Here is a 27829-nt window from a genome sequence, read left to right on the forward strand (position 1 = left end):
ATGACAAAAGAGAATGAACTGACTTGATTGAGAAACAATTGTTGAAAAAGTAACAATTTATGGCAAAGCCAGAAGTCATTCAGAATAAAAGGCAGTATTGTCAGCTCCACCTTTGACAAAGGTGAGTACTTGCTCTGGAATAGGAACATGTACATGACACAAGGAAGTGAAGATGAGCGCCGCCGTAGAAATCTAACTTGATGAATAATTAGATAGAAATCTGAAAGTCACCCATGTAATCATCAGAGTTGAATGTCAAACAGAAAGTTTGGTAGGGAAGTCAGATATCTCAGAAAAATCAGAAGAAAAGAAAAACTGAAAATACTACAAAAAAAAAAAAAAGAAAATTCCCTATAGTTATCCTTTTATGTTCTTGGTGGTGTGGAGGAAATTCACTAAATGGTCATTTTCACACAAAACATGTTCCTTTGCTTATTGAAGCAAATTTAGAAGGAAAATAAAATTCAAGAGGCATACGTGCTAGGAAGTGCTATTTCGCACTAAAAAAAAAAAAAATTTCCAGGAAAATCAGATGAAATAACAATATTTCCTCTTAAATTCTGTCCAAATCCTTTCTTTTTATACATTTCTCTAAGGCTTTCAGAAGAAAATGACATATTTAATATTATGGGTTCAATTACTAATTTATAAAGAGAGAGAATGTTTTATGTAACATTTTATATAACTGAGGTTAGCAATTGCATTTTGATTAAATCAAGGATCTTAAGTGAAGAAATCACCTTTATCTAATTAGATATACTAACTGACCAGAAAACAATCAATGTATTTTGCCAACTCACAAGTAGTCAGACAAACTAAAAATCAATGGGCTCTTTAAGTATCTTCATTCTCATCAGTGAATTGATTTTCTAAGCCTCAATGTCTTCTGGATGCCCACTTGTCCAATCAATTCTGTTAATTACTTTCCAACTCTGACCTTGATCATCAATAGGGGATGCTTCAAAGTATATCACCATACTTTTAAATCCAAATATGGAGTGTGAGGATATTTTGCAATAAGTCAACAGGACCACAAATTGATACAATAATGGATGTAAAGGTAATTTCAAAAAAGCATAAGCTTCATTCTGAAGAGTCTTTGTTACAAAATCCATCTAATATAGATGGATGCTTCCTGGCCTATGCCATTTTGATGTAAAAGCTGTTCATTAATAAGTCTCAATTACCTGATTATGCATTTAGTTTCAAACTTTGCTTTAGTACTCAAGAGACTGTCTCCAGGCAAATTCTCAGTTCATTATCAGTTCACAAGGCCGCCTGCTTGTATCTTAAGCTACAGTAAATACATTTCCGTCTGTTTTCAACATCTTTAGTGTCTGACATTTTGTAACAGAGAGTTTTGAAATCATATTTTATGGCAGTGAAGCTGTTAGGGGAAATTTATTGACTTAACAATCCCATCCAACATCTCCTGTCATGTGGAACTGTCCCCAGTACAAGGCAGATTAGTGAATGTGAGCTGCTTCAATTTGGCCCAAATGTCTGGCTAAAGAATTTTCCATTACATGGGTGGGTGAGATCAACTGAGTTTGGAACCATTCAATTTATTCTGTGGCAGCAGCAAAGGAGACTACAATGGTGGCTAGTGAACTTGAGTACGCTCTCTGCTATTCAAGTTCTAATGAGATTATAAACTGTTATTACTCAATTTATATTTTAAATAGATCTAAGCAACTACCCTGGCGAGGTGTCTTTGATATCTTTCTCCCTGGCAGATTCTGGACACACTGAGATGGTAGTTAGAACTCAACATAAAGAGACTAGTTGATAGTACATGTAGTTGTCCCGTGTGCAGTGACCCCAAGTTTCTATTATATTTTCCCTCTCATGCAAGGTTAATGAGGAAGACCAGGGAATGTTTGGAATTCACTTTTAAGTAGTATGCTCTACTTCTTTCAATTCTGACAGTCTGCAGACTACTTTTACTTCCCATGTTCCACATAAAAGGTGAGATATAGACAAGAATAAATTGATTGAAAAAACAATATAAGTACGATTGTGTCTATGGCACCTCCATATTTGCAAAACAGTTCAAATTTTCCACAAATTATCTGGAAATTCATAGGTTTATCTTGAACATAAATAGAGCTTTAAACTTGCTGTTAGTCAGGAAAAGCAGGGAAAAGAAATGGCAACTCCTTTTAATGACAAGAATTTCCTAAATTTGAAAATGGAATTTATCATTTCCGAGGACAGTTAATTGTGATAGATCTACCTTCAGATTCTACAATGAATTTTATTTAAGGTAAAATACATACATTTGAAATTATATTAATATAAAATAACAAAGTCATTATTTTACAGTATTAGATCGTATTTTGAAGAATGTAAGTTACATAGTATGTGAAGTTTATTTTAGCTGTTGGCATTTTTGTCATTTGACTACATTATTTTTATAATTATTTTATAATGATCCCATACAGTCTAAAATGTCATAGTAAGCCTCTAAAGTATTTGTGTCACACAAGCAGTAGATATTTAATAAGTGCTTTTTGTTGATGATGAAAATATGCTTTCTGAAGAGGAATTTTCATTTCTGTTGCATGTGGAATTAGTGAAGACAGTCCTATAAATCAATAAGATTTCTCTATTTAATTTAAATTGAGGAGTGTATTTTATCCTATAAAATGAAAATAATTGCCTCTAATTATCATATTCAATGATAGTGCCTTCTAAAAATTTTTAACTTATCAAAATCATATCTTCATTTTATAGATAAAAACTATAACAAATCATGAGAAAGTATTTATGATGAACATCTTCAAGGCTACACAGCGACTTCTGACCTAATCAGGGTTAATCTTAGATTTTAAGGAACACAGATTTTTGAATTGGAAGGATCCTTAAAAAGTACCTGACCTGAACACCTCATTTTATACATGATGAAAATAAAGAGAGACGTTATAGAGCTAATACGTGGCAGATAAGATATTCCTTATGATTCACAAATGTAAATGTAATTTATTGTTTCAAGAATATTCTTAGTTGTTTTCAAAGTAAAATTTACAAGGAGTATATCACCTTATATTCCTTCATAAGTGTATTTTATTATAGATCACCAAGGGTGGTGATTTTACCTGCCTTGGTTGCATTCAGAAAGGTTTCTGGATTGCTTACATTGTTTATCCATGTAATAGTATTTGAGATATAAAATATACAACCCATGCCTATTTGCTGCATCTTAATAGGACAAATAAAGATGCAAAGTTTCTCTCTGAAATAATTTATGGACTTTTATATTGCATAAATGTGTATTTTCATGTTTCCCAAATAGCTTATAAAGCACCATCAACAACTTCCCATTATACCCCCTCCAACATATAGAATATATAAGGGGAAGATAGTACACCCTTTTTACATATAAAACAAATGACCAACCAAGCCTTAAATATCTTAAGCCCCTATCCCCTATTACTGCTCAGTCTACAGGTTCGTATCATCTCTACTATGTTACTATGCAGCCATACAATAGATATTTTGCTAAATGTGCTAATATATCAAATCTCAAATATTTCATCTCTTCAAAGTAAAGCAGGAATTTAGAAATAATAATGCAACACCTGTATGACCCATGCAACCAATGACTGCATGATATCTTTCTTTATGGAGAGTAGTGTCTTGGTTCCCAAAACATTACCAGCATAAGGTAGAAAAAAAAATTTTTTTTAATTTGAAATACTTCAAACAAAATATCATCCTGGGAATATATGAATTTCTTTTTATTATGCAAAAAATGGACCTTTTCTTATTACTAAGGACACTCCAATCAAATAAACACTTTCTTATACATACTATATTCATAGAGGCATCTCCATATTTTATATAGTTATTTATCAAAGTATCAAAGATTTTCTCTTATTTATGCTCACCTGCTCAGAAAAGAAGTCACTATTATCTTCCAGATATTTACTGAAAGGGTTGGGCTCATAGACCTCCTCCTCTTTTTTCAGTAATATTTTGGATTTTACAGGTACTGGGCGAATTACTCCAGGCTTAGTCTTCATGAACATTAAATAAAATTTAAAAAAATAAAGAAATAAACACCATTAAAATGAGTGAATATGTGTACTGTTAAGTCATTCAAATGTTCTCACAAAAATTTATAATTTTTAAAATTTTAAAATTATTTTACCAATACATAAAAGCAGCCTAGAAATCAAATGATTTTCACTAATATAACTTTAAAGTTAACTTACAGCAATTAACTCATAAAGATCTACTATCAAGATGTTCAAAATGCAAAAACCTTCCTTATTTATCTAGCCAAATGTGTTCCTATATCCTCACTGGTGCATTCAGTCAATAAATATTCCATTTGACAAATATTTACAGAGAGCATCGTTAATGGCAGGCAGCTTTCTCATTCCGGGCATGGTAGCAGAGATGAATTTGGCACAATCCACCAAGCCTTTAAGAATTTATTTTTCTGGAAACCAACCCCCATGCCCCAACATCCACAGAGCTAGGCTCCTGAAGCCATGTTCAAACTATGTCTGATGAAACCAGGGATGGCCTTTTGACCTAAGAGGGTAGGGAGGTAGAACCAGATTTTCTCTTCCAAGAATGTGGAATAGTAATTCAGACCACTCTGCAATTACTTGGGAAGATTGAAATTATAATATGTCAATTTGCAAGCTATGGGAAAGCCTCAATCTGCCATAAAAAGCAGATCAGATGAGATCAAGAAAGAGAGCAAAGTGCATGGGGAGCCTAGGGAGGAGAGACACTCGGGGGCTTTCCAGAATGGAATTCTAAAACATTCCTTGGGGCCCCGCTGAATTTCTTGTCCTGAGGCTCCCTGAGATTTTCCTTTTCTTTTACACAAGATTTCCTGCTTTTTAAAACTTACAACTTCTGTAACTTGCAACCAAAAGAGTTTTAGCTAATAGACTAGTCATTCAAGACTCATAAACTTGTACCCAATGTCAGCTAGATGAGAAAGAGAGAGAGAAATCTACTTTGGGGCAATTTCAGAGTGATGTTTCACAAACACCAAAAACTCGTTACACTGTAAAACATCACAAAATGATTGATAAGTTTACAAAAACATCCCAAACAAGAATTTAATAAAAGTGACACTTTTCCTGGTTAAGCATTTTGCCGTAATCATTCTTCTCCACCCCATTTCCTTTCAGAAAATAGTAAATTAGCTCTCCTCAGTAAATGCTGATACTCACAACTCAAGCCTTAAGGGACTACATCTATCTCTCTGCTCTATAAACCACCTGATATATTTTGAGGCTTGAATAAAGGCCACTCTGCAATACTTTTTTCAATCGATATTTTCCCAGTTGTCTTTCATATTTATGCCAACTGGGGAAGTACAGAGTGAGAAAAGTCTCTATCGTCCCCAGGCTAAGAAATATCTCCCACTTAAGAAACACTGATTTCTCTCAAGAGGGAAAAATGAGCAAGTAACATCCAATTATGCATGAAGTTGCACGGTTGAGTATACATATGAGAGCAGTATCCCTCCAGTAAACTCAACACAAGAACAAAGCGTAGGCAGCTACTGATTTCTACAACCACCTATAATAAGGGAGATGCCTGACATTTGGGCCATGATCCTAAGTTGTCCAGATTTCCTGTCTCTCTTTTCCATTTGACTTTCTGTTTCATTTCCCTTTCCTTCTCCAACTCCTGTACCACCTTCTTCTCTCCTGCTCCTTTGTGTGGTAGGAAATCAATACAACAACTCTAGTACTCAGGGCCTACCAGGTTCTAAAACCAACATGGAGCTTTAGGAGCTAAGTTTGGTGGTAGTATGCAAAAAGATGAAAGCAGAGAGGAGAAATCTGACCCAGAGCACTTGATATGCTAAAAGAATCCCTCTGCCAGAGCAACATGATTACCTGACCCTTGTATTGCTAGCAGGCTGATGATTTGGGTTATCCTCGCCTGGAGACTTTCACTCAGATCTTCTCTCTTGGGAGAGACCCAGCAAAGACACTCTTCTGGATATTCAGTATCAGAATTGGTTACTGATGTTTCATGTTTGTTTTTGTTCCGGACTTTATGCTCCTTAGTTCCTATGAATTTCCTGAATTTGATGGTTGTCTGATAATTTGACAATAATTCTTTCCCTATTCCCTCTACTCTATCAGATGTCCCACATGCTCTTTTCTTGGATTTTGTCCGTAGGCTTGGTCTACCTGAAGTCTCTGAGTCTTCCTCATTCTAGTTTGCCTAGTTGGCCTTGGTATAGTTGCCCTGATTCTCACACCCTATTTATCACCTCTTCCTCCAGCCCTATTTTTTCTCCTGCACCTTCACTTGTTGTCACTCAAGAGTATTTTATAGACATGGAAGCCAACTCTAAGCAAAAGAAGACTAGGCATAGTTTGCCTTTGACAATGTTCATATTTCCCATTCTATGAACTTTAACCATAACCTCCACACCTAACTACCTCTCAGTATTTAGTCAGTATGGGCAAATTGGAAATCAAACACTGGTGGTCCAATTCTGAACCTCATGCACTCTCCATAAACCATGGTACATGGACAAATCATGTTCGTGGCAGCCTCTGCACCTTGCTCATACCATTTCACATGCTTTGAAATCAACTTCAAAATCCTTGGAGACTCACTGCAGATAATGACACTATTATTCTCCTGTAGATCCAGATTCTATATCTTATCTATATGATCAGGCTCTATATTCTATACTTTAGATAGATTATCTCCTCAATTCCCTATAAAAAACCCTATGAGAGAGGCTTAGAGAGAAGTTGCACGCCAAAGTCATGCAGTTAATATATGAAGAAGTCAACATTTAAATCCAGTTTCGATTTAATCATCAAGCCCATGATTTTAACTACTCCTATGCCTACCGCAGAGACAAACAGCATAGACAGAAATTTTAAATCATTTTTAAATACCTACCTCTATAATTTCCTCTGTCCAATCAATAACAAAGCCTTGGTATTTTTATATTTTTGATTCTTTTTAAATTCATTGCTTCTGTTATATTTCTACTGTGCATTGCCACATCCTTGATGTTGGCCATTGTTACTTCATTTGGTATCATTTTACCTTTTTTTTTACTAGTCTTACAAAATCCAGTTTTTCTTTCATTAAGCATGGCATAAATGTTCCTGACAAAAGAGCACTCCTAAAACACTGTAGGACGTGATGTTTTCCTATTCAATATACACATCCATACATCTTCCATTCACCTACACACATACACATATGCACCCTACACCACATTCTACCTTGTAAAGGACACTGTGGTTTGCATGGCCGAGACATCAAAATTTGTACTGATGTCTCTCTTTGGACTTGGTTAAAAATACACTTGTAAAAAAACAGCATGATATTGCTGGGAGGAAAGCATCAAGGATACAGATTTTAATTTTTGCAATAGTGTTAATAGACTGTATTACCTTGAAAAAGCTGTTCAACCTGTCTGAACGTTCTGCTAAAGGATTATAATTGTCCGTGATTAGGTCTTTTAATAATGAGTAATGGCACATTTTATTATTTACATTCCTGTTCTCTCAGGTATCATACCATATAGAGTTTTTACATAAGATTTGTTTCTGCATATTCAAATCCATCACCCAAACAAGGGTCCCAAGGTGCCTTTTAGAACATCTATAAAATAGCCTAAGTAAAGCAACTGGTGCTGTTGCTGGTACACACAAGACTCTCTGGAATATTAGTTAACTTCCTCTCTGCTCTTCCTCATACCCGTTACTGATGTCAAATGGTTATGTAATCTACATTTGTTGAAGACTAAATTGCAACACAGTGTCAGCTAATGGATCTATCCAAATAAGAAGATGGCTCTTAGCACCTTGCCACTCAGAATGGTCTACGTAAACCAGCACCGTCAGTGTCACCTGAGAACCTGTTAGAAGTGCCAGATCTCAGGCCCTACCCAGACCTACCGAATCAGAATCCGAGTTCTAACAAGATCCTTAGGTGATTCATGTGCACTCAACTAGAACTCATTCCATTTAAACGTTGTGCCGCCCACCTAAAGATAGATCTTCCTTGGTCTGCCATTTTAGAGACATCTGTTCAACCTTGAGCTTCTACCTCCAGACTAACATAGAGGCTTTAGAAGAAACAATCTTTTATTGGTTTCTAATCTACATTGCATCCTTGCAGACAGCCCCCTGATATCTTCAAACTCAAGTAGACTTTTGTTCTCTAATTCTGGCAAATCTAATTGGCTAAGTTTGTGTCCAAACAAAAACAAAGGAAATTAGATGAATCAAGTTAGAAGAGTCTGTTAAAGTGAACTCCTATAAGATTGTCATTGCAGCAACTAAACTAGCCCAAACTGGCTCTTCTTTCATTTTTATCTGCTGTAGAATCCATAAATCCAGCTAGACTCATGACTAATACACACAAATGTTATTCTTATGATGCCAGGAAAAGCAACTCCATAATTTTCTTACCAGCCTAAATGGAGAAATAAAAAGAGGCAATGACTCCCACAGTTAACACAAAAAAGCACAGAAAGAATAACAAAAAGTTTCTCTAAATGGCAAATTTCAATTCATCGTGATGAACCTACTGAGAACTGATCTACACTGGATGAAAGACATCCTTGAAGTACTTCAAAGACAAAATAACCATTGTTTTGGATCTCTGAAGCACACGTCTATTAGACACTCTCTGGAGCCATTTTGCCAATTGGACCTAGTCTATGTCAGGAACTGTAGTGTCTATAACCCTTATTCTCAGAGGACTGGCAATTCAGTCGAGTAAACCACAGAATAATCACACTAGGAGTCAAGTCATGTCACTTGACTCCTCTCAGAGCACTCAAATGCCTCTCTTTCTCACTTAGAGTGAAAGCCAAAACCTTTGCCATGACTGTAAAGTAATGCCTACCCAAGTGCTATCTGACCTAATCTTTCTGATGCCCAACTAGCCTCTCCCCCTCACTCTCACCCCCTCACTCTCTCCACCCTAGCACAGACACTATGATGCTCTCTCCCTTGGGAGTTTGTACTTGGGTTCTTCACTTTTTCCAGAACTCTTTTCTTCCTGGAATGCTGACATCCCCTTGCCCCCCTCATTTTTTTCCATAGAACTTATCACAATCTGACATTTGTTTATGTGTTTATTGTTTTGCTTTCTCCACTAAAATGTAAGCTTTGTGAGGCCAGGGATGATTGCTTCATTCACTGTTGTATCTCCAACACCTAGAACTGTGCCTGGAACTTAGAAGGTGCTAAATAAATAATTGAAGAATGAATACATTAATTGACAGGCAGAAGCAGCCCAGGATGCTGGCTATTATCCAATATGGAGGCCTCAAGGAGTATTACTTGCCAGCTTAGGGTCTCCCATTATTTTTTCTCGATTAAGTTTTTTATTTGAGTATAACCCAGGAAGAGAGAACTCTTCAGGATAGAAGATCCATATGTTTTTTTACCAAGAGAGGACCAGAATAAGGAAAATGGGTTGGTGAGTTCCACCCTCAGAGGTAAGAGTAGAGGCTGAAGTTCCCATCTCTGACAGATGTAAGAATTCAAAGCCAGGGATCAGTTCTCTAGGGACTTAGAAGATTTTAAACTTCTCCATTTAAAAAAAAAAAAATTGTTGTTTCTCTTGTTTGCTTATGGTGATAAGCAATAAAATTTTTAATACCAAAAGACAGTGATATCATCTTTTTTTGGAGAATTTGAGAGTGGGGTGGAACTATGGAGATCACAATTAAACCTACTGCTAATCTTGAAGAAGAAAAAGTCCAAGAGTATATGGAGTCCCTGGAGGCTGGTGGCAGGTTTCAATGGCCCACATGGGGCACTGGTCTGAGGCTGCTATTAATTTGTGTTTCTAACTCAACAAGTATACACTTATGCTTGAACACTGCTACTCAGGGGAACGTAAAAATAAACATTGCTACTGTCCTTTGGAACTTACAATCATAATTCTATGACAACAAGTTGGTACTGCCTCTGGCTGGAGACCAAAGTTGAAAATTAACTGCCAGCACTAAAGAATCCATTATTAATATCTTAAAATAATGGCTTCTGAGAGCAACCTTGTTCTCAAATTAGTAACTGCAACTAGTGGACTGTTTTTAATTGCCTTTGATGACAATCATAAGCTCTGCAGTGGTGTGATGAGGGAAGAAAAGAAATAAAGAATGGAGTCTCAGTGTTCATGGATTTATTTTTATCTTTTTGAAGAAATAAGATGTATAATAAAAAAGGGAGAAAGTAATAAAACACAGGATATAGAAAACTCTGTGAGCTTGGCTAGGAATTCTACTAATTTGATGGATCCAAAGAGCTTGTGAAAGTACCACTGTGTTTCTTTTACCCATTTGCTTCAGTTTCGTCTTTAGTCCCCAGTGTTTTATGTATATACATATATATTTTAGAATTTCTGGGGCAACAAGCTCCTAGAAACTCAAAAACAATCTACCAGTCAAGATTGTTGACAAGAGCAGTATTCTCTAAATGATTTAGCTGACTCACTCCTTCAATTAATAAACCTTTATTAGCTTTCATTCTTTTTCAACAAACAATATTATATGCTTGAAGCAAATATGTAAGCATTTTTCCCCTCAAAGAAATATCTCAGATTTCAAAAAACTCCAGTGCAGAGCAAAGTTGCCAAGACTGAGGAGAAAGACAGATTTTTATACCACCCATTAGCTATGGGACTGCTATAATATGCATGACAGAACTTTGTAAAGGAAAAACAACATAAAATGAATGTGAAAGGGAAAAAACTTTCCTTTTTCCTATTTTTGCATTTATAATATAAAGTATCGATACTAAATGATCTATACTGTCCAGGAAAGTACCTACCTGATAAGCTTTTTTTAAAAAAATTATAGTTACTATGATGGTTGTGTAAAAATAAACATATGTAGGATTTCAATTATTATAAACATCCCATTGCTCAAGAAACATTTGGTGGAATGTGTACCACACAGATTGACTGGATTGAAATATTTCAATGGTTGAAGAAAAGACAATAGCATGACTCAAACCTTAGGAGGCATATATGATGAGTGCCGTAGCACTTAAGTATGTTGTGTCAAGGAAAACTGGTCAAGGACAAACCACCTTTAAGCCTGAAGAAGACATCAGTTCTACACAAAAGCTTTCAGGCTTCCATTTTCTGAACAACAGTGACCTCAAGGGCCCTCAGAAAAATGACTCATGCCCCACTAAAGCAGGACACATCAGCTGGCATTCAGAACTGGGAACAAAGTATCTGAAAGCTTACCCACTCTTCTTTATAGTGTTCCAGTAAGCTGCATTTCGCTTTTACCTGTATATAGCCATGCGGCTTATTTTTTTTCATCTATTGTTCTGTCCTCTCCAGATTCAGTATTCCATCTCCCAAAATAATGAACATTTCGTAATGGCATTAAATATCAAATGCAAAAGCCAAATGTCTTCTAAACAAGGCACCCCACCTACCCCAAGGAAGACCAGTGCTTACCCATCTTGTTGAACCTATTTTCTCATCCAGAGAAGAGGCCCCACCAGCCTCTGTTAACATTGGGATGATTCAGCTGAGGAATTAGGAAAGCTTTTTGAAGGTGCAACCTATATCCTAGATCCCTCCTTTCCTTTTGCTCCCCTTGTTATGCTAGGAGTAGTACTATTCACAGGTGTGAAACCTCCACACCCGAAATCACCTTACCCAGTCTCCTCCTCTTTCACAGTGATTACAACTTTGTGGGCTATGGGAAAATGCTAGCACAGGGCCCACACAGGAGGTGCCCAATGAAGGTCACACTTCCATAGAGGCCAAATTTTCCAACTTCTTCATCAACCCTTTCTTATTCTCTTTTAATTATCTCAAGTCCATGATGATTTTTTTTTTTAAGTCACACAGAACAAAAATGACCACTAATGCTGTGGTGTTAGGCAATCTATTTAAACTGTGAGCTTCTTTTTCTTTATCTGAAAAAATACTATCTCAGAGATAATATTTCAGAGATCATGTGTGCAATAATAACACCTTTCATATGTACAAGGCTATATTGGCAACTTCACATCCTGTGATACATGGGCCTTGCAATACCCCCTATAGGTTGACAGAGTAATTATTCCAACCTCCCATTTTATGGACGATTATTTCCAATACTCTCATCTCTTAAGTTCCTTCCCAGTTTTCACATCCTGTGGTGCTAACAGAAGAAGAGACGCTGAAGCACAGGTTGGTGAACTAGTTTCACATGGACGCCGAGATTATTCTATTATCCTGAGCCCGATACTAAATAGTTTGGCTTCCAGAGTAAATGATGGAAATATCTTAAGAATAAGGGGCACGGTCATATTTCTTTTGTTCTTTCAAATGTGGAATTGGCACAATTGCAATGGTAACAAGCAAATAGGTTAGCCGAGTTGAAAAGAAAAAAGTATGAAAAGATTATATATCCTTAAAAAGCCAAATCCAAAAGCAAAATGGTTTCTATATTAGGCTTGTGCTACTACAGTGATCTATCAGTATTTTCACTTCAACCAATTTATTATATTTCTCCCCTAAAACAAGACTAAAATAATTTTAACGCACTGCTTATTTTACACAAAACAGAGTATTTACTTATATAATTTAACTATAATCTATCATATGTTCCCAATAATTTTTATGTGCTACACAACATACACACTATTTAACAAAAAGCAACATATAATATCAGAATGACCTGTTATATGGCATCTATATGTGTTTATGTTATAAACATGTGCACATACATATACATACATAGCTTCATTTCTCAAAGGCATTCTCACTCAAATTATTCATAACTGAATCCTGAAGAGAGTTTCACATGACAAATACTGGAAATTCATTCATAGAAATGAAAAGTTATAATTTCATTCATATATTACTTAAGAGCAAAAATATCATAAATCCTTAAAGAAGCAAATCCATCCTTGCCTACAATTATTTCTATTCTATTCCATTCCCCAGTAACGAAATACAGGGTTAATGCCATGAAACAGAAGTCAAAGTGATTAAATTGAATAATTATATCAATCCAGATGTTCTTTTTTTGTGTGATAAGCTTGCTTGATAATAATCCCTTCACAAACTGACCTATATCTCAAGGGAATTTGGGGATTAAAACTTAATTTAAAACTTGGTTAAGATATTCCTTGAATTCTTTAGAGAAAAAGTCTAAAGCAAATGCAAAGAAATTATCATTAAAGTCAGTCAAAGCAATGCTTTGCATTTTTTCTCTCTAAAGAACACAAACTCAGAATTCACAGAATTATTTTATTAGGCAAGAAAGTTTATTTATTACATTTACAATGACTTGTTTTAACATGTCTCCTTTTATGAAATCATTATATATATTTGCCTCTTTAAAACAGTTTCTTAAAATATCAAGCCAAGAACTGACATATATATATATGTCATTCATTGCTCTCAAGAAATAAGTATATCCATTATTTTAAATATTAAAATAGCTGTAGTAATATTCCCATATCTAAACTGGGAAACCATTTAACTTTATTGTTATTGCAATGCTTATTTCTATGGCAACTTCTTCACATCACTCTGTTAGTAATCATAGACTCACAGCACTAGAAGGGCTTGGAAAGTACGTAATCGAATGCTCTCATTGCTCATTTAGGAAACTGAGGATCAAACTTTCAGACTTGTGACTTCCCCACTGTCAGCCCAGTAGCTAGTGTCAGAGCAGGAATAAAAGATGGCTATTCTGGGCGCCTGGGTGGCTCAGTTGGTTAAGCGACTGCCTTCGGCTCAGGTCATGATCCTGGAGTCCCTGCATCGAGTCCCGCATCGGGCTCCCTGCCGAGCAGGGAGCCTGCTTCTCCCTCTGACCCTCCCCCCTCTCACGTGCTCTCTCTCTCTCATTCTCTCTGTCTCAAATAAATAAATAAAATCTTTAAAAAAAAAAAAAAAAAAAAGATGGCTATTCTGGCCCCCATTCTAGCATTCTTTCACCTATACTATACTGCCAGTCACTATTCTAAACTAACAAACACTAAAATTACACACACACACACACACACACATCTCATATATACACCATATGTATAAACACCAACAAACTCAAGCAGTTTGCTTAAATCAGGCTATTGCAAGAATCGAACTAGGCTTTTCATGGTTTTTCAGTATTACAAATGAAAATATTTTGGCATGATAATGACAAGATGACTTGTTGCCTATGGACCCCAAAATAATTGCTTAAAAAGGGAAAAAATCAGTACTAAATGGTGATTTTTGTCTTCTTAAATCTCAAACTGCTTTACTACAAATTTTTCTAATTATACTGAAGGTGACTATTGTTCAGGAATTTACAATTATAAACAATAAATATTAAAAGATATAAAGAAAATCTTTAGTAATATCTAGGCAACTTATTTCATGGTTTCAATTTGCCAGCCACTGTAAGAATAGAAAATACAAAACGCTATAAGGAAAAATAATTCTATGTAATCAAATTTTCATCTATAAATAACAGATTCTAGAGTCTACATCTCTGCTAACACAGTAGCAAGTAGCCCCTTGTTGAGCTGATGAAATGTGGTTACTCTGAATCAAGATGTGCTGTAAATGGAAAAGACAGAGCATAGTTCAAAGACTCGGGCCCAAAAAAAGAATGTAAACTATCTCAAGTTTTTACTGATTATATGTTTGAAAGAGTATTTACATATCATTACATAAAATATATCTTTGAAATTGATGTGGCCTATGTTTATCTTTTTGGTTTTGGTTTTTGGGTTGTTTTTTTTTGTTTGTTTTTTTGTTTTTGTTTTTTACTTTTTAATGTGGCTACTAGAAAATTTTAAATTACCTATGGGACTTGTATTTATGGTTCACATTATATTTCTACTACTCATTAGTGATCTAGACCATTCACATGCTAGCCTTCCTGTCTGAAATATCCCATTGCTCATTTCTTAAAATCCAGAACCTGCCCTACACTTTCAAACGTGACCTGCCCTCGAATGCTTTTTGCATCTGTCCCATCAGGAATTGAGCACTGTCCTTCTCTAAATTGCAATAGCATCTTGCTTCTGACCCCACCCATATTATTCTAGTTCAACTACTAAGATGCCAAGTTCCTAGCAAATAGGGTCTATGTACAGTTTTATATATGTTTGTAAGCTGCAAAACCACCACTACGCAGCTTCAGTAAAGAATCAGTAAATTTTTGTGAGACAAATCTCTAGAGAGATCAGAATTTTCTAAAGTAGGTCCATGACTTAATAAGAGGATACGTACCAGCTGATTGTCGGATACTGTAGAGGATGGTGAGGATAGGTTAGCCTGCAAAATTAGAAACATGGTGTTTATTTAGTGAAATTCCTAATTTAACAAAATATCTATATTTTTAAGTTTTTTGAAGTTCTTTTATTATTAAAGAATACATGTCCATTGTAGGATTTTGAAAAGTATAAGGTAAAAGGAAAAATATCATTATGGCACCAAAAAATGATTTGAACATGTTTGGTACATTGCCTTATAATATTTTCCCTATGTATTTTTACACACCTCATTTAATAGTGAATATGATGCATTATGTGTTGCTTTTCCTTAACATCTTAACATAAGCACTATCACAAGACATCAAATATTCTTCAAGATGACATAATATTTCAGTCTCTGTATATACTGCACATTTTACCTAAACACACTAGCATCGTTGGATATTTAAATTTGTTTATGGCAAATTGACACAAATAACAGATTTTTCCTTAAAGTATCTTTATATACAAAGGAAAGCATAACAAAATTTTCATGATTTTGAAAAGAAAACAATTTCATTTTAAAAACTGTTTTCAATTAAAGGGGAGGCTAATACCATTTCTTCCTCCTTGGTTCCTGAACTTCACTCCTTCCATCTAGATTTAGTTTCCTTCTTACTGAAGCAAATGCTTCTGTCTTGGATATTGTCTGAAAATGTTTTTATTTTATTCTCATTCTTGAATGAGAGTTCAACTGGACATAGAATTCTAGGTTCATAGTTATTTTCTCTCAGCATTTCGAAGACACTGTCCCACTGGCTCTGGCTTCTGTCACAGCTGTCAGTCTAAATGTCCTAACTTGGTGGATTGTCTGTCTTCCTATTTGGGTAGCATTTATTACTTTCCTCCGTGGGGTGGCTGGGTGGTTCAGTAGGTTAAACGTCGGCTGATTTCGGCTCAGGTCATGATCTCAAGGTTGTGAGACTGAGCCCCGCATCAGGCTCTGCACTCAGCGCAGATTCTCCTTGTCCCTCTCCCTATTCTCCTCCCCCTACTTGTGCACTCCCTCTGTATTGAAATAAATAAAATCTTAAAAAAAAAAAAAACTTTCCTCTATGACATTCTGTAATTTTACTATGCTGTATCCGAGGGTGGATTTCTTTTTATGTATCGTTTTGAAATTTGGTTTGGTCCTTCATGCTGAGTATGCATATCTTTCTTCAATTCTGGAAAATCTTCCATGAATACCTCTTCAAATATTGCCTTTCTCACATTATGTCTCATCTCTTCTTAGGAAGCTTCTGTTAAATATATATTTAGTCTTCTCAATCCATCCCCAATTTCCATCGATTTCCTTTCATATTTTTTATCCCTTTATGCTGCATTCTGAATGGTTTCCACATATAAACTTAACAGTTAACTAATTTTTCTTCAATTGTATATTAATACATTCAACATGACAATTTAATTTTATGTCTTAAGGACTTTATTTTAACTTCTAGAAGTTCTACTTGGTTCTTTTTCAAATCTTTCTTATAATATCTATAATTCCTTTTAACTATTTTAACATTTTTAATATATCTATACATTCATTTCAGATTTTCCTATAATTCCTTATCACTAAATCTCCCATTTCTTGTATCGGCTGACTCTCCCTCATCCCTCTCCTCCATGATGTTCTTTAGTGATTTTATGGCTATTGATTTTTATTTTGAGCTCGTCTTCAGTCAGGGTAACTTTGCTGGTGATTTCTATATGTGTCTGAGAAGCCCTGGGCTGGGAAAGCATGCCTACAGTACATTTGACGTTTGTCCTTGTGGGAATCCTAGGAGTTTCACTGGCTTCCATTTTATTTCATCACCTTAATAGTCCTCAACTTAAAGAGTGGTAGATCCCCACATCTTCAAGTTCCAGATGTTTAGAACCCATTTTCTGATGGCTGGCTCTTTCACCAACTAAAAATTGTAGGGTGAAATGGTAGAAGGATTTTACCCTTTTTCCAGTCCATGCTTCACAGCCAGTGTGGCCTTCTGGGCTCCTGCATGGACACAAAGGATTCACTTACAAGTTTTAGACTTACTAAATAGTGAAAGTTAAAATCTGAGCTCCTGGCACATGGGTTCTCATGTACCTAAGTTCCACCAAAGCTTTAGCTTCTCCTTAACGCACCCACTTGGAACTCCCATTTCATTTCTGGCATTCAGAAGTTTCTCCTTCTTTACTTCAGATTGGGTTCCCTAAACATTTTTAATAATTGTGTTTTATCAGGCTTTCTGCATTTAAATGGGAGGCTGAGCTTCCACATCAACTCCACCTCCAACTTTGATGGGAAGCGGTCAACACGCAAATGCTTAATTATAAATAGAATTGGCTGAAATATGATAAAGTTGTATTCCTAAAATATTCCTATTCTTTTTGAAATTGCAAATGTTTTCAAGGTTTATTATAGGTGTGTCAATATTCTTTTTACTTTGAGATATGAATGATAACTGGAAACTGAGAGCTTAGTGGTTCTTTTGGTATTGCCAAGTATATAGAAGTATGGATCACCAAACATGAAGACAAGGCACCTGCGGTCCTTCTCATGCTGTGCCCAATATTGTTTGTTTTCTGCTTTTTGACTCATGCCTTTCTTTAGAAGGACTATCGCGGCTTGCTGCCATTCATGGTTACTCTATGGCAACAGGGTGTCTTGGCTAAATGCTCCCCATCTCTAATTGCTGGGGCCAGGTTAGTGGTTGGTGTGCTATTTTGTGCTGCAGAAAATTGCCTTTTAGAATGTCCATCACATTCAGTCCACCTAGGGTTTTGTTTTTAACCTCATAATGTAATATGACTAATAATCATTTCCCCTAAAGTCTTCATTTTTTCCCTTTAGTTAATTTTTCATTATTGCAAAAGTGAGAGAATTCTCTATGAGTCCCCTAAGTTAAATTAACAGCTTCTATGACATATGCTGAATTAAATGTGAGTATCCTGACTGAAACATAACATAGTTAAATTTTCATCTCAATAATTAGAGGAAAGAAGGGGTTACGCATTAAAAACAAAGTATCTGTACAATTTAACTACATTACTAACACTTATTAGTATGTTGTGCTAAATAATACCAAACTATTAGAGGGAGAGGGAAAAAAGATAAAATGCTCAAGAAAAGTATTGATTAAATTAGGGAAAAACCCAAATATCTTTGTGCCAGTCTCCATAAGTCCCCAAAATTCCTTCACTGGGAATTATAACATTACAATAAGATACTTTAGACATCCCAATTCCATTTTTATTTTCTTATACAATGGATTTCATACCACTTTTATGAGAAACTATTCCCAGAGAATGGAGAGACTTAAATGTGAACCTCAGGGTGGCGTAAATATTTATAAAGCCACTGCAGATCCTTTACCAAAGAAAAAGAATATTGGCTTATGTGTATTATGAATATAACCAGATTCTTTCAACCAACCCAATTATGTCAAGCTCTTTGAGAAGCCTCACTTTGCTTGCCTAATACAGGTTAGTAGGGTTTATTAAATGCTGTAGCTATAAATATGTTATTAATTTTGTAGCAATTATTTTCCAAAGAGTGAGGAAAATTGTTTGGTGAACTGAGATTGGAGCAGCAAGAGGTGGGAGAAAGCTACTCTATATGAATCACTGCTCGTCAGTTAGCTGAAGGAAGGTAGAGAAGCAACTTGACATTCATAAGACTAAACTTGAAATTGGATTTGAGTAATACTAAAGATTTTAGTCATTCGTGTCTATCCATATTAATACTAACTGTGAGGAACAACAATACAGAGGAGTATAAGAAAGGCTGTTGTGTGAAACAAAATCCTATAATCCTGTAATTCTAAGGCCATTAACATCATTTTAATCATAAAAGAAAGGAAAGGAATGTGTAAGAAAGGAGGATCCATGTTAACCAATATATCATCATTTAAAAAGCTTAGAAACCAACAGAGAAGGCCAAAAAATGTGAAAGTCAAAATTTCTTACTTCAAAAATAATCTATTAAAGAGCTAGGTTATATGGAAAGCCAAAGAGTTAAAGACAAAGGAAAGAAAGGAGAATTTGAAATCCACTGAAAAATAAATTGCTATACAGAGCCCCCACTGCGCGAAGCCAGCTTTGGAGAAACCATGTTCCTTTTCCAAAGACAATGTTAGAGGCACAAGAAGTACAATGAAGCTCCTTAGTCATTGCCTACATTGTTTTTCCTTGCCATGTGCAGTTTTTCCCCATTCTTGACACATGTCCTTTTGGCTGGCATCACACTAGCAGACCCCCTCTTGGGGGACTGGAACAGAATCCAGTTGTTCCAGTTGCCTTTGCCTTTTGCATTCTACAATTCTACTTTCACCTTGGTTTTTGTTGTTGTTGTTTGTTTGTTTGTTTCCCTTTCAGCAGTCACATCTCTCCCACCTGAATATAACAGCCAGTTCAATATCATTAAAGTGTTTTTCTTCCACCTTTTCTCTGTTGACTCATTGTCCTGAGTTTCCTTTTCTCACAGCTCAAAGAACTCTAATTAGCGATAATGTGTTAACTGAATTGTTACTTCTCCCAGGGAGAAAGACAAAGCTTAAAATATTAACTGAGCACCTAATAATAATCATTGAGTGCTGAGAATGGCGTTGAGGAAACATAAAATGATAAAATGATAAAACACCATCTTTCCCTTAACCTAGCAAGTGTTCTTGTTATTTGTACGTAAGTCACTATGTGTGCAAAAGAATGAATCCAATAGTAAGAATGTTAATCACAAAGCCCATAGTAATATATTATCAGGCATCATATCTTTCTTGCTTCACGTTGTTTATTTTAACTCTCTGTACACATTACCCTGTCTATCTCATTGAAAAACATTTTATAAATTAATAACATATCCCCAAAAGGCCTAAATACAGAAAGTAGATTTGAAAGTGTTTTAAGTTTGAGTCTTTATGCTAAGGAATGATGATTCCATCTTGTCATGAACATAACCAGGAAGCAGAGTAAGTGGGCATAGTGACCAGTGATAGCCATTGTTTGTATGTGCAAATGAGGAGATAAAAGATCAGATGAAGGGGAAGTTTGGGCTAAAATATGGTGCCTTCATGTTTGGTAAAGTCTAAAATGATGATGAGAAGGATACAAGGCATAAGGAGTCTCTCATTACATCTTTTCTCTTCCTCCTCATTTAGCGGAACCCAGATAATTACCTTCAGTTCCTTCCTCATCCCCTTTCACATAAGCATGCCTTAGAAATATTTCTGAACAATGAAAAAAAGAAATAAATGAGAATAATCAGAAGACTGGAATTTCTTGTTTGAAGTGTTCACAACCCTTTCTGTAACTCATCAAATCTCTGGTCACAACCCATAGAAAGCCGATCTGTACCAAGGTCTGGATTGAAGTCTCCTCTACCTTTAGATCTAGGACTACATTAGCATGCAGCACTGCTGAAACACTCAAGCATAGCGACATTGCCAAGCATAGCAACAGGGGAGAGCGCAAGCTGCCTAAATTGGAGACAGTGACCTTTACTTGAATAATTGTATGTATGCATACACACACACACACACCATATATATAGTGGGGAATATTCTTAATAAAGCTTGACACATTTTTTAATATATTGTGATATTTTGAAAGCAATATGCATCTATTGTTATGACATTTTTCTGTCCCTCAAGCTCATTAAGATGGGATCTTACCTGTTTACTATATAATATTCAATAGGCCTGTCTCTGTTATTTCTCTGGCACTTAAAAGTAACTCATGCAATGTAGAGAGTCTATAAAATAAGTTGTTATCTATAGACTGTAATTCTAACTAAGGGTTTTTTGATAAATTAGTAGTAAGTCTAATACTTGCCTTATTTTCTGAGGTTGCTCTTTATTAAAGAAAGCATACTGTGGTTTTAAAGTACATGAATGAAATAATTTATACTGGTAGCAGTTAATGAAAAATAAATATTTACAAAGACAAGTGTAATGCAAAGGAAAAAATGACATTCTCCTCCAAATATGATAGAGTGAAAACAGAATGAAATAGAAATTCAAATAGAAAATTCATTCCTTTACATAGGGGAAAGCCAACTTTTACATCAACATGGGTGGGACTGGAGGAGATTATGCCAAGTGAAATAAGTCAAGCAGAGAAAGTCAATTATCATATGGTTTCACTTATTTGTGGAACATAAGGTATAGCATGGAGGACATTGGAGAAGGAAGGGAAAAATGAAGGGGGGAAATCGGAGGAGGAGATGAACCATGAGAGAATATGGACTCTGAGAAACTGAGGGTTTTAGAGGGGAGAAGGCGGGGGGGCTGGGTTAGCCCAGTGATGGGTATTAAGGAGGACACGTACTGCATGGAGCACTGGGTGTTATATGAAAACAATGAATCGTGGATCACTACATCAAAAACTAATGATGTATTATATGGTGACTAACATAACATAATAAAATTAAATTAAATTTTAAAATAATAAATAAATAAATAAAAGTGTCATTAGAAACAATCACTCTTATACATTATTTGATAAATTATGAGTTAATTTATATGAGAGTGATTTAAAATGTTAGAAATATAATAGATATCATTTTAGATATTGCCACCAAATACAAAATTATTCAAAGTTTAGATTGAAGGTTACTGAACGTGAAGAAATAATTTAGACACAGAGTATAAATACTAACGGATAAACTATTTAAGGAAAACAAACCATTCCCATATCTTCTGTAGTTCTCACACAACTATTAATGGCAAGGGCTTTGACCTGAAGGAGACCTGGGTTGGGTTTTGCCTACTCTGACTTCTAAGACTTTGTTTCCTCCTTTGTCATATGAAGATCTTGAAATAATAATACCCCCATCATAAGACTGGTATAAGGTTAAATGAAATACTTAAACCTCATTTGCAAGGTAAGAACTCAAAACAATTGAGTGGAATATTGATGATAAATTAATATAATCAGTCTTACAAGTGACCCGTGGAGATCACCACTACTCAACATGTTGTTAGCCTCACTTAAATTCTATTACACTTAAGAAGACCTCAATTAAATTACTTTAAAATCACTTGCAATTCAAGTACACCATGAATTGAAGAAAACTTTGACTTTAATTAGACTGAATTGATGGCACTTTTCCTGCATCTGGCTCATCCTTAAAAAAACAAATTATGTGAAATGTAACAATATGTGCAATAAAGAATAAGAATAGGAAACTAATTGTTTTTGCATTTTCTTTTCTTTTTTTTATGGAAAAAGAAGTCAGCATTTTACCAAAGGCCTCAGAAAGAGGAATTAGTCATACCATTTCTCGTTATTTAATAAAACCATTATAATCATCCCAGGAACACTGGAAAGCCAATAGATAATACAGATACATTGAAAGCTAACAACTTGGTAAGTCTGCTTACACTTCAACCAGTTCTATGGCCAGCTCTTCTCTAATTTCTACAAGAAAGTGTCTTGTGCATTTACTGTTGTAATTGTTCACTGTCTCCCCCATTATAAGCTGCAGAAATGGGGACCTTATAAGGTTCATCCCTCACCCCAGTGACTCCTCAGTGAGTAGACATGGTAAACACTCAGTAAATACTTATTGAATCAATGAACAAATGTGGGAAATTGAATAATAGAGCTAGCTAGAAAATTCTGACTAAGTTTTCTACTAGTTTTGATTCATAGATTATATACTGTACTTTCAGAGAGCCCCCAGAGATAGGGATTTTGAGCGGTCTGTGCTAATTTGTCAAGGATATCCTCATATATCCCAATACTTTTTTCCCTGGCTCTCATCTAAGTGTTCTCTTTTTTCCTCTGTGGTGCAGGAGTTGGTAAACTATGGATCCCTGTTTTCTAACTGAATCTAAGAATTTCTACAGCCAATGACACACCAAGACCCAGCAGGAATATACTGCGAAGATACCTACTTCCTTCAACGTTTGAACAGAGGTGGTGAAATATTTAAAAGACGTCTCAGATTTGCTTTTGAGTTTCCATGGTAGAGAAAGAGAGAAGAATATAGTAAAAGATTAATTAATTAATTGAGTGAAAGCTATCCAAGATACCTTAAGTTAAGGTATCTTGTAGCTCAGGCAATATGAATATTAGAATTTCTAGAAGAAAATATTAATGTCATTCTACTTTTAAAATCAGAACATACTGTATTTAAAATAGATAGTTCACAGACCAACGCTTATAGCTAAGGTGGACTTCTGCTCTAAAATTTCATTTTTTTCTTCTCAAAATGAATGTATCAGACATCACTTAGTAAATATAATAACTATAGTGAAATATTTAGAAATGTGATTTCCCTATGATTTGGCGCCACAGAACTGGGTTTCACATTCCACCATGAAATTATCCTTGACAGTCTTCCAAAAGACATGGACATATTTGAGGTCTCACAAAAGAATAATTCAAATGCCATGTTGTAAGAGAAATTAAAAAAGAAAGCTTCTCACTCAAGAAACCAAATGTAATCAAAGTTCGAATTAGAGTTCGTATTTGGTCTAGTCTATACTAAATCTATTTGATGATTCAGTGTTAATTTTGAATGACTCAAATGCTCTCACAAAGATTAGGGCAAATGTTAACCCACTTTAATTAAGTCTGATAACTTACTGAAGAATAATTTGAAATAAACTAACTATGGAGCTTGAAGCAGCCCCTCCATAATTATTCCAATTGCTACCAAATTAACCACCCCCAGGGAGGGGTGAGAGGAAGTACCAGCCCCTCCCCATCTTCTTGTAAATGAGTCTCCATCAGAGGCACTTTGGTGACAGGTAGGAGTAGGTGAAAAAGAAAGATGAGAAAGCAAAATTTCACAGCTATTTTTTCCTGGGTCTGGCTCTTGTAGCACATATAAGTCACAAAAAGTATTGAGACATCTTTAGGGAACTTTTGTTTCTTGTATTCAACTTCAGAATCAAGGAATTCCACTAAATCATGGCACTTCTACTCTTCCCAAGATAGGAAGAGGGAAGAGAAGGGGAGGCATAGATGAAGGTAAAAGCACAGGAAAATAAGAGGAAGAAAGGGAAGCACTATTATTTATTCCTGTATGTCAGGACTCTATCAAGGGCCTTTCATACATTAACCAATATGAATTATACATCAGGCAATTATTAGTTTCCCAATTTTATAGATGAAAAAACTAAGGCATAGAGAGGTTAAGTTATTTTATGAGGATCAGATAGCAAACAGACACGTTATGATTTAAACTTGGGTACAGCCTACTAAATGTCTCTACTCCTTTAAGTATTACTCCAAATGGTTTTCAATAAAAACAAAAGAGTGAAAGCTTCTAGGAAAATACTCTAAGCAGTGTTCCTATCCATACCCTCTAAACATCATTTCCTAAATGTGATAAAATTCAGTGATTTCATCCAGTTTATTATTTGCCTTAGGGAGATCCAAATAAGACAGAAATACATGAATTGGAAAGAAGATATGTCACAAAATATGCAATTAAAAACTATGTATTCTTGATGATGATAATGATGATGATGATGAAAAGAGCATATTAGAAAATATAAGGTATAACCTAAAAGAAACAATTTACTGTTTTGTTTTAAACTAAAAACTAAACACTTGCTTAGGAGAAAATCTTGTTTCTATTGAAGCTATTCGATCAGAAGCAGAAGTTGGCCACATGATGGATTATGAGGTGAATAAAGAGTGGAAACGGGGTGGGGCTACGTGTGTGCGCCTAGGACATTCAGAGCCAGCTCCACATAACTAATTGAATCAAGTGTGTGAGTCTGTATCTACACATCTATTAATTTATTTTTGCTCATAAGTGGAAATTGGTTTATTTGACAATAATTTAAATGAAAAAGAAAGCAACAAACTAGTCAAAACCAGCTAACCTGGCCATCCTGTTGGAAATTGACAAATCTTAATGTTTCAAGTATATGAGTTGATTCCTTTATAATAAGCACAATAAACCTTTACAAAAATGAAAGTGTCATCTAAGCTTTGATAATTAGAAAGACAGAAAGCAGGTGTTGGAGTTCCATTTTATTTAGCCGAACTAATCAAACTAGACCTCACTTAAGAAGGAATTTATTCAATAAACTTACCTGACATAATCTGATTTTCCACATCTGGTTGATTCGTACCATCCTACCCCTTTCCACTTATGAAAAATATCAACTAATTCAATTTTAATGACTGTATAATTGAGTTCCCTCCAAAGAATACACATGCACCCATTTAAAAAGCAGTATGTATCATTATGAAGGGACTTACATATTTGGTTTCTCGACCAGCTGCTCTCGGAAGAGTTGTAGGCATCTGTATGAATAGAAAAATAATTATACTACTGAAGTAAGCACAAAAATAGTGAAAGATTTGACTTCTGGGATAAGTGTTCACCTTTTTTTGCTATTAAGACTTTCTGACCATTCTGCTCTCTCTTCTATACAAAGCCCCTGTCCCTTTGAAAATTATTTCATTAAACTACATCATTTCATTATTCTTTTCATTGCCATTATCTATCAACTTTCTGGTAAATTTTCCCATATTTACTGATGACATCCATTTGTTGATCATAATGGCCCCTTATGTGATTTTTGCCATTTTCAAAATTCACATGGAATTCTCTATACTCTCACTTCTTTTTTTTTTTTTTTTTAAGATTTTATTTATTTTTCAACAGAGAGAGAGAGAGACAGCGAGGGAGGGAACACAAGCAGAGGGAGTGGGGGAGGGAGAAGCAGGCTTCCCGCTGAGCAGGGAGCCCGTTGTGGGACTTGATCCCAGGACCCTGGGATCATGACCTGAGCCAAAGGCAGACGCTTAACGACTGAGCCACCCAGGCACCCTATACTCTCACTTCTTTAAGCCACTCATCTCCAAAGGTATTTTCATCCATTCCATTTCACTCATCCACTCTCAGGATCATTCCTAGATTTTGCCTTCACAAATAAAATGGGAAATATGTGACATTTCAATTCTGAGCATCCTACTCTAAGAACTCTATTTCCCATTCACTTCTCAAATGTCCCCAATACAACATTCCTTTAGCATCATTGAGACTTCAAAATCAATGAGTTTTACAGTTCAATTGTGGTGTTATTACCTCTTAGTTTACATATATTTCATATTCTTAATTGTTTTAACATCTTAATTTCTCTTGCCTCCCTCTCTCCTTATGACAAACTCACCTTAAAAAAAAAAAAAGAGAGAGAAAAGCAAACAACAACCCTGGATGGACCTTATCATCTATTTTCTCTAAACTTGAAAAGCAAAACATTGTGGGGAAACTCTCTCAACCAAGCTAATTGATTTCATTATAAATTAATGGTCATCAACTTCAAATGAGCATTCAATACTGTACTGTAATCCCCTAATTTTTCTCTTGTAGGCCCACTCTCCCACTTTCTGAAATGAGATGGTTATTTGACTCATTCATCTCCTCAGCAAATACTTACTGTATATCTACTGTGTGCCAGGAACTTTTCTACACCCTTCAGTTTATCACTAAACAAAACTAACAAAGAAAGATGCCCTGTCCTTGGGGAGCTTACATTCTAGCAGGAGAGAATATAAACCATAAAATAATAAATAAGTAAATTACACTGTATGTTGGAAGTAAATCATACCATATATTACACCATATGTTATGCAACAAAAAAGAATACAAATAATTTGAAGACTTCGGTAATATATTCTTTTAGAGAAAATCTTTGCTTCTGCCACATACCTTATTTCTTTTAGACAACCCAGATGTTAAGAAAGTCAAGAATGCTAAGGGCTTACAATTTCAAATAGGATGGTCAATCTACAGAAGGTGACATTTGGGCTAAGATATGAAAGTGAGGGAGCTGGACATGTACATATCTAAACAAAGAGCATTTCAACAAGGTGGAACAAATGTAAAGTTCTCAAAGTGGATTTCCACCACTGAGAATGGTTGTTCAAGGACTCAAAGCAATCCTTTCAAAATAAACAAAAAGTTGGGTAAAATATTTAAAACAATATTGACATATTATTTATTAAAAACATCAATGAGCTAATAAGCAAAAAAAGAATTTGGGACCAAGATCAGGAGAAGATGGGAATCCAAAGACATGAGTCAAGCATCTGAGACTGGCTTTTATCCTAAAGATGTTTGCAAACAATGTTGAGTTGCTTGAGAAGCTGATCCAAACTTTTGACTCTCAAAGGTGTAGGGAGATAAAAGTCAGAATCCATGACCCACCAAGAATAGACTGGGCCTCAGGACTAAGACTGATCTAGAAGACCTCACATAGTCCTCAGGCTTGCCTCAAATCATTGAAAACAATTGTTTAGAAAAAAATCATCCCCAAACCTTAAATTAAATTAAGTAATCCTTCCTTTCTAATGCTCCTGGTGTCTGACAGAGCAAAGAAAAGGTTCTCTGTGGTAAGATAATATCATCTGAGCCCTCAAATAATTTCTATAAATAAACTTTTGAGTAGAATATTCAGCACACAATCAGATTCAGACACACAAAGAGGTAAGACAATGTGAGTGAAAATGAACAACCAAAAAACACGCACAGAGAATCCAGAAATTTGTTTTCTTAGAACCAGACCAAAAACAACCACACTTACGCATGCTTTTCCAGAGATAAAAGTTAAGCTTGCAAATTTTTACAAGGAACTAGAAACTACAAAAAGTGATATAACTGA

The 27829-nt window shown here is 35.3% G+C and overlaps 1 protein-coding gene across 7 annotated transcripts in view; it reads right to left on the bottom strand.

Moving 5' to 3' along the window:
• The window catches only part of MLIP (muscular LMNA interacting protein), a 256712-nt gene that overhangs the window by 46261 nt on the left and 182622 nt on the right, over positions 1-27829 (bottom strand). For 6 of the 7 annotated variants that reach the window (XM_032409636.1, XM_032409638.1, XM_032409637.1 and 3 more), the window contains 3 exons: positions 25422-25466; positions 15214-15258; positions 3891-4019 (listed from right to left, as the gene is read on the bottom strand). In XM_032409636.1, the coding sequence (XP_032265527.1) occupies positions 3891-4019; positions 15214-15258; positions 25422-25466 (219 nt within the window). Of the gene's footprint in view, positions 1-3890; positions 4020-15213; positions 15259-17168; positions 17215-25421; positions 25467-27829 lie in introns of those variants that run through there. The other variant, XM_032409639.1, reaches the window with a different exon arrangement.

The sequence above is a fragment of the Phoca vitulina genome, unplaced genomic scaffold (assembly GCF_004348235.1).
Source record: "Phoca vitulina isolate PV1807 unplaced genomic scaffold, GSC_HSeal_1.0 scaffold11, whole genome shotgun sequence".
In the NCBI taxonomy this organism is placed as follows: Eukaryota; Metazoa; Chordata; class Mammalia; order Carnivora; family Phocidae; genus Phoca; species Phoca vitulina.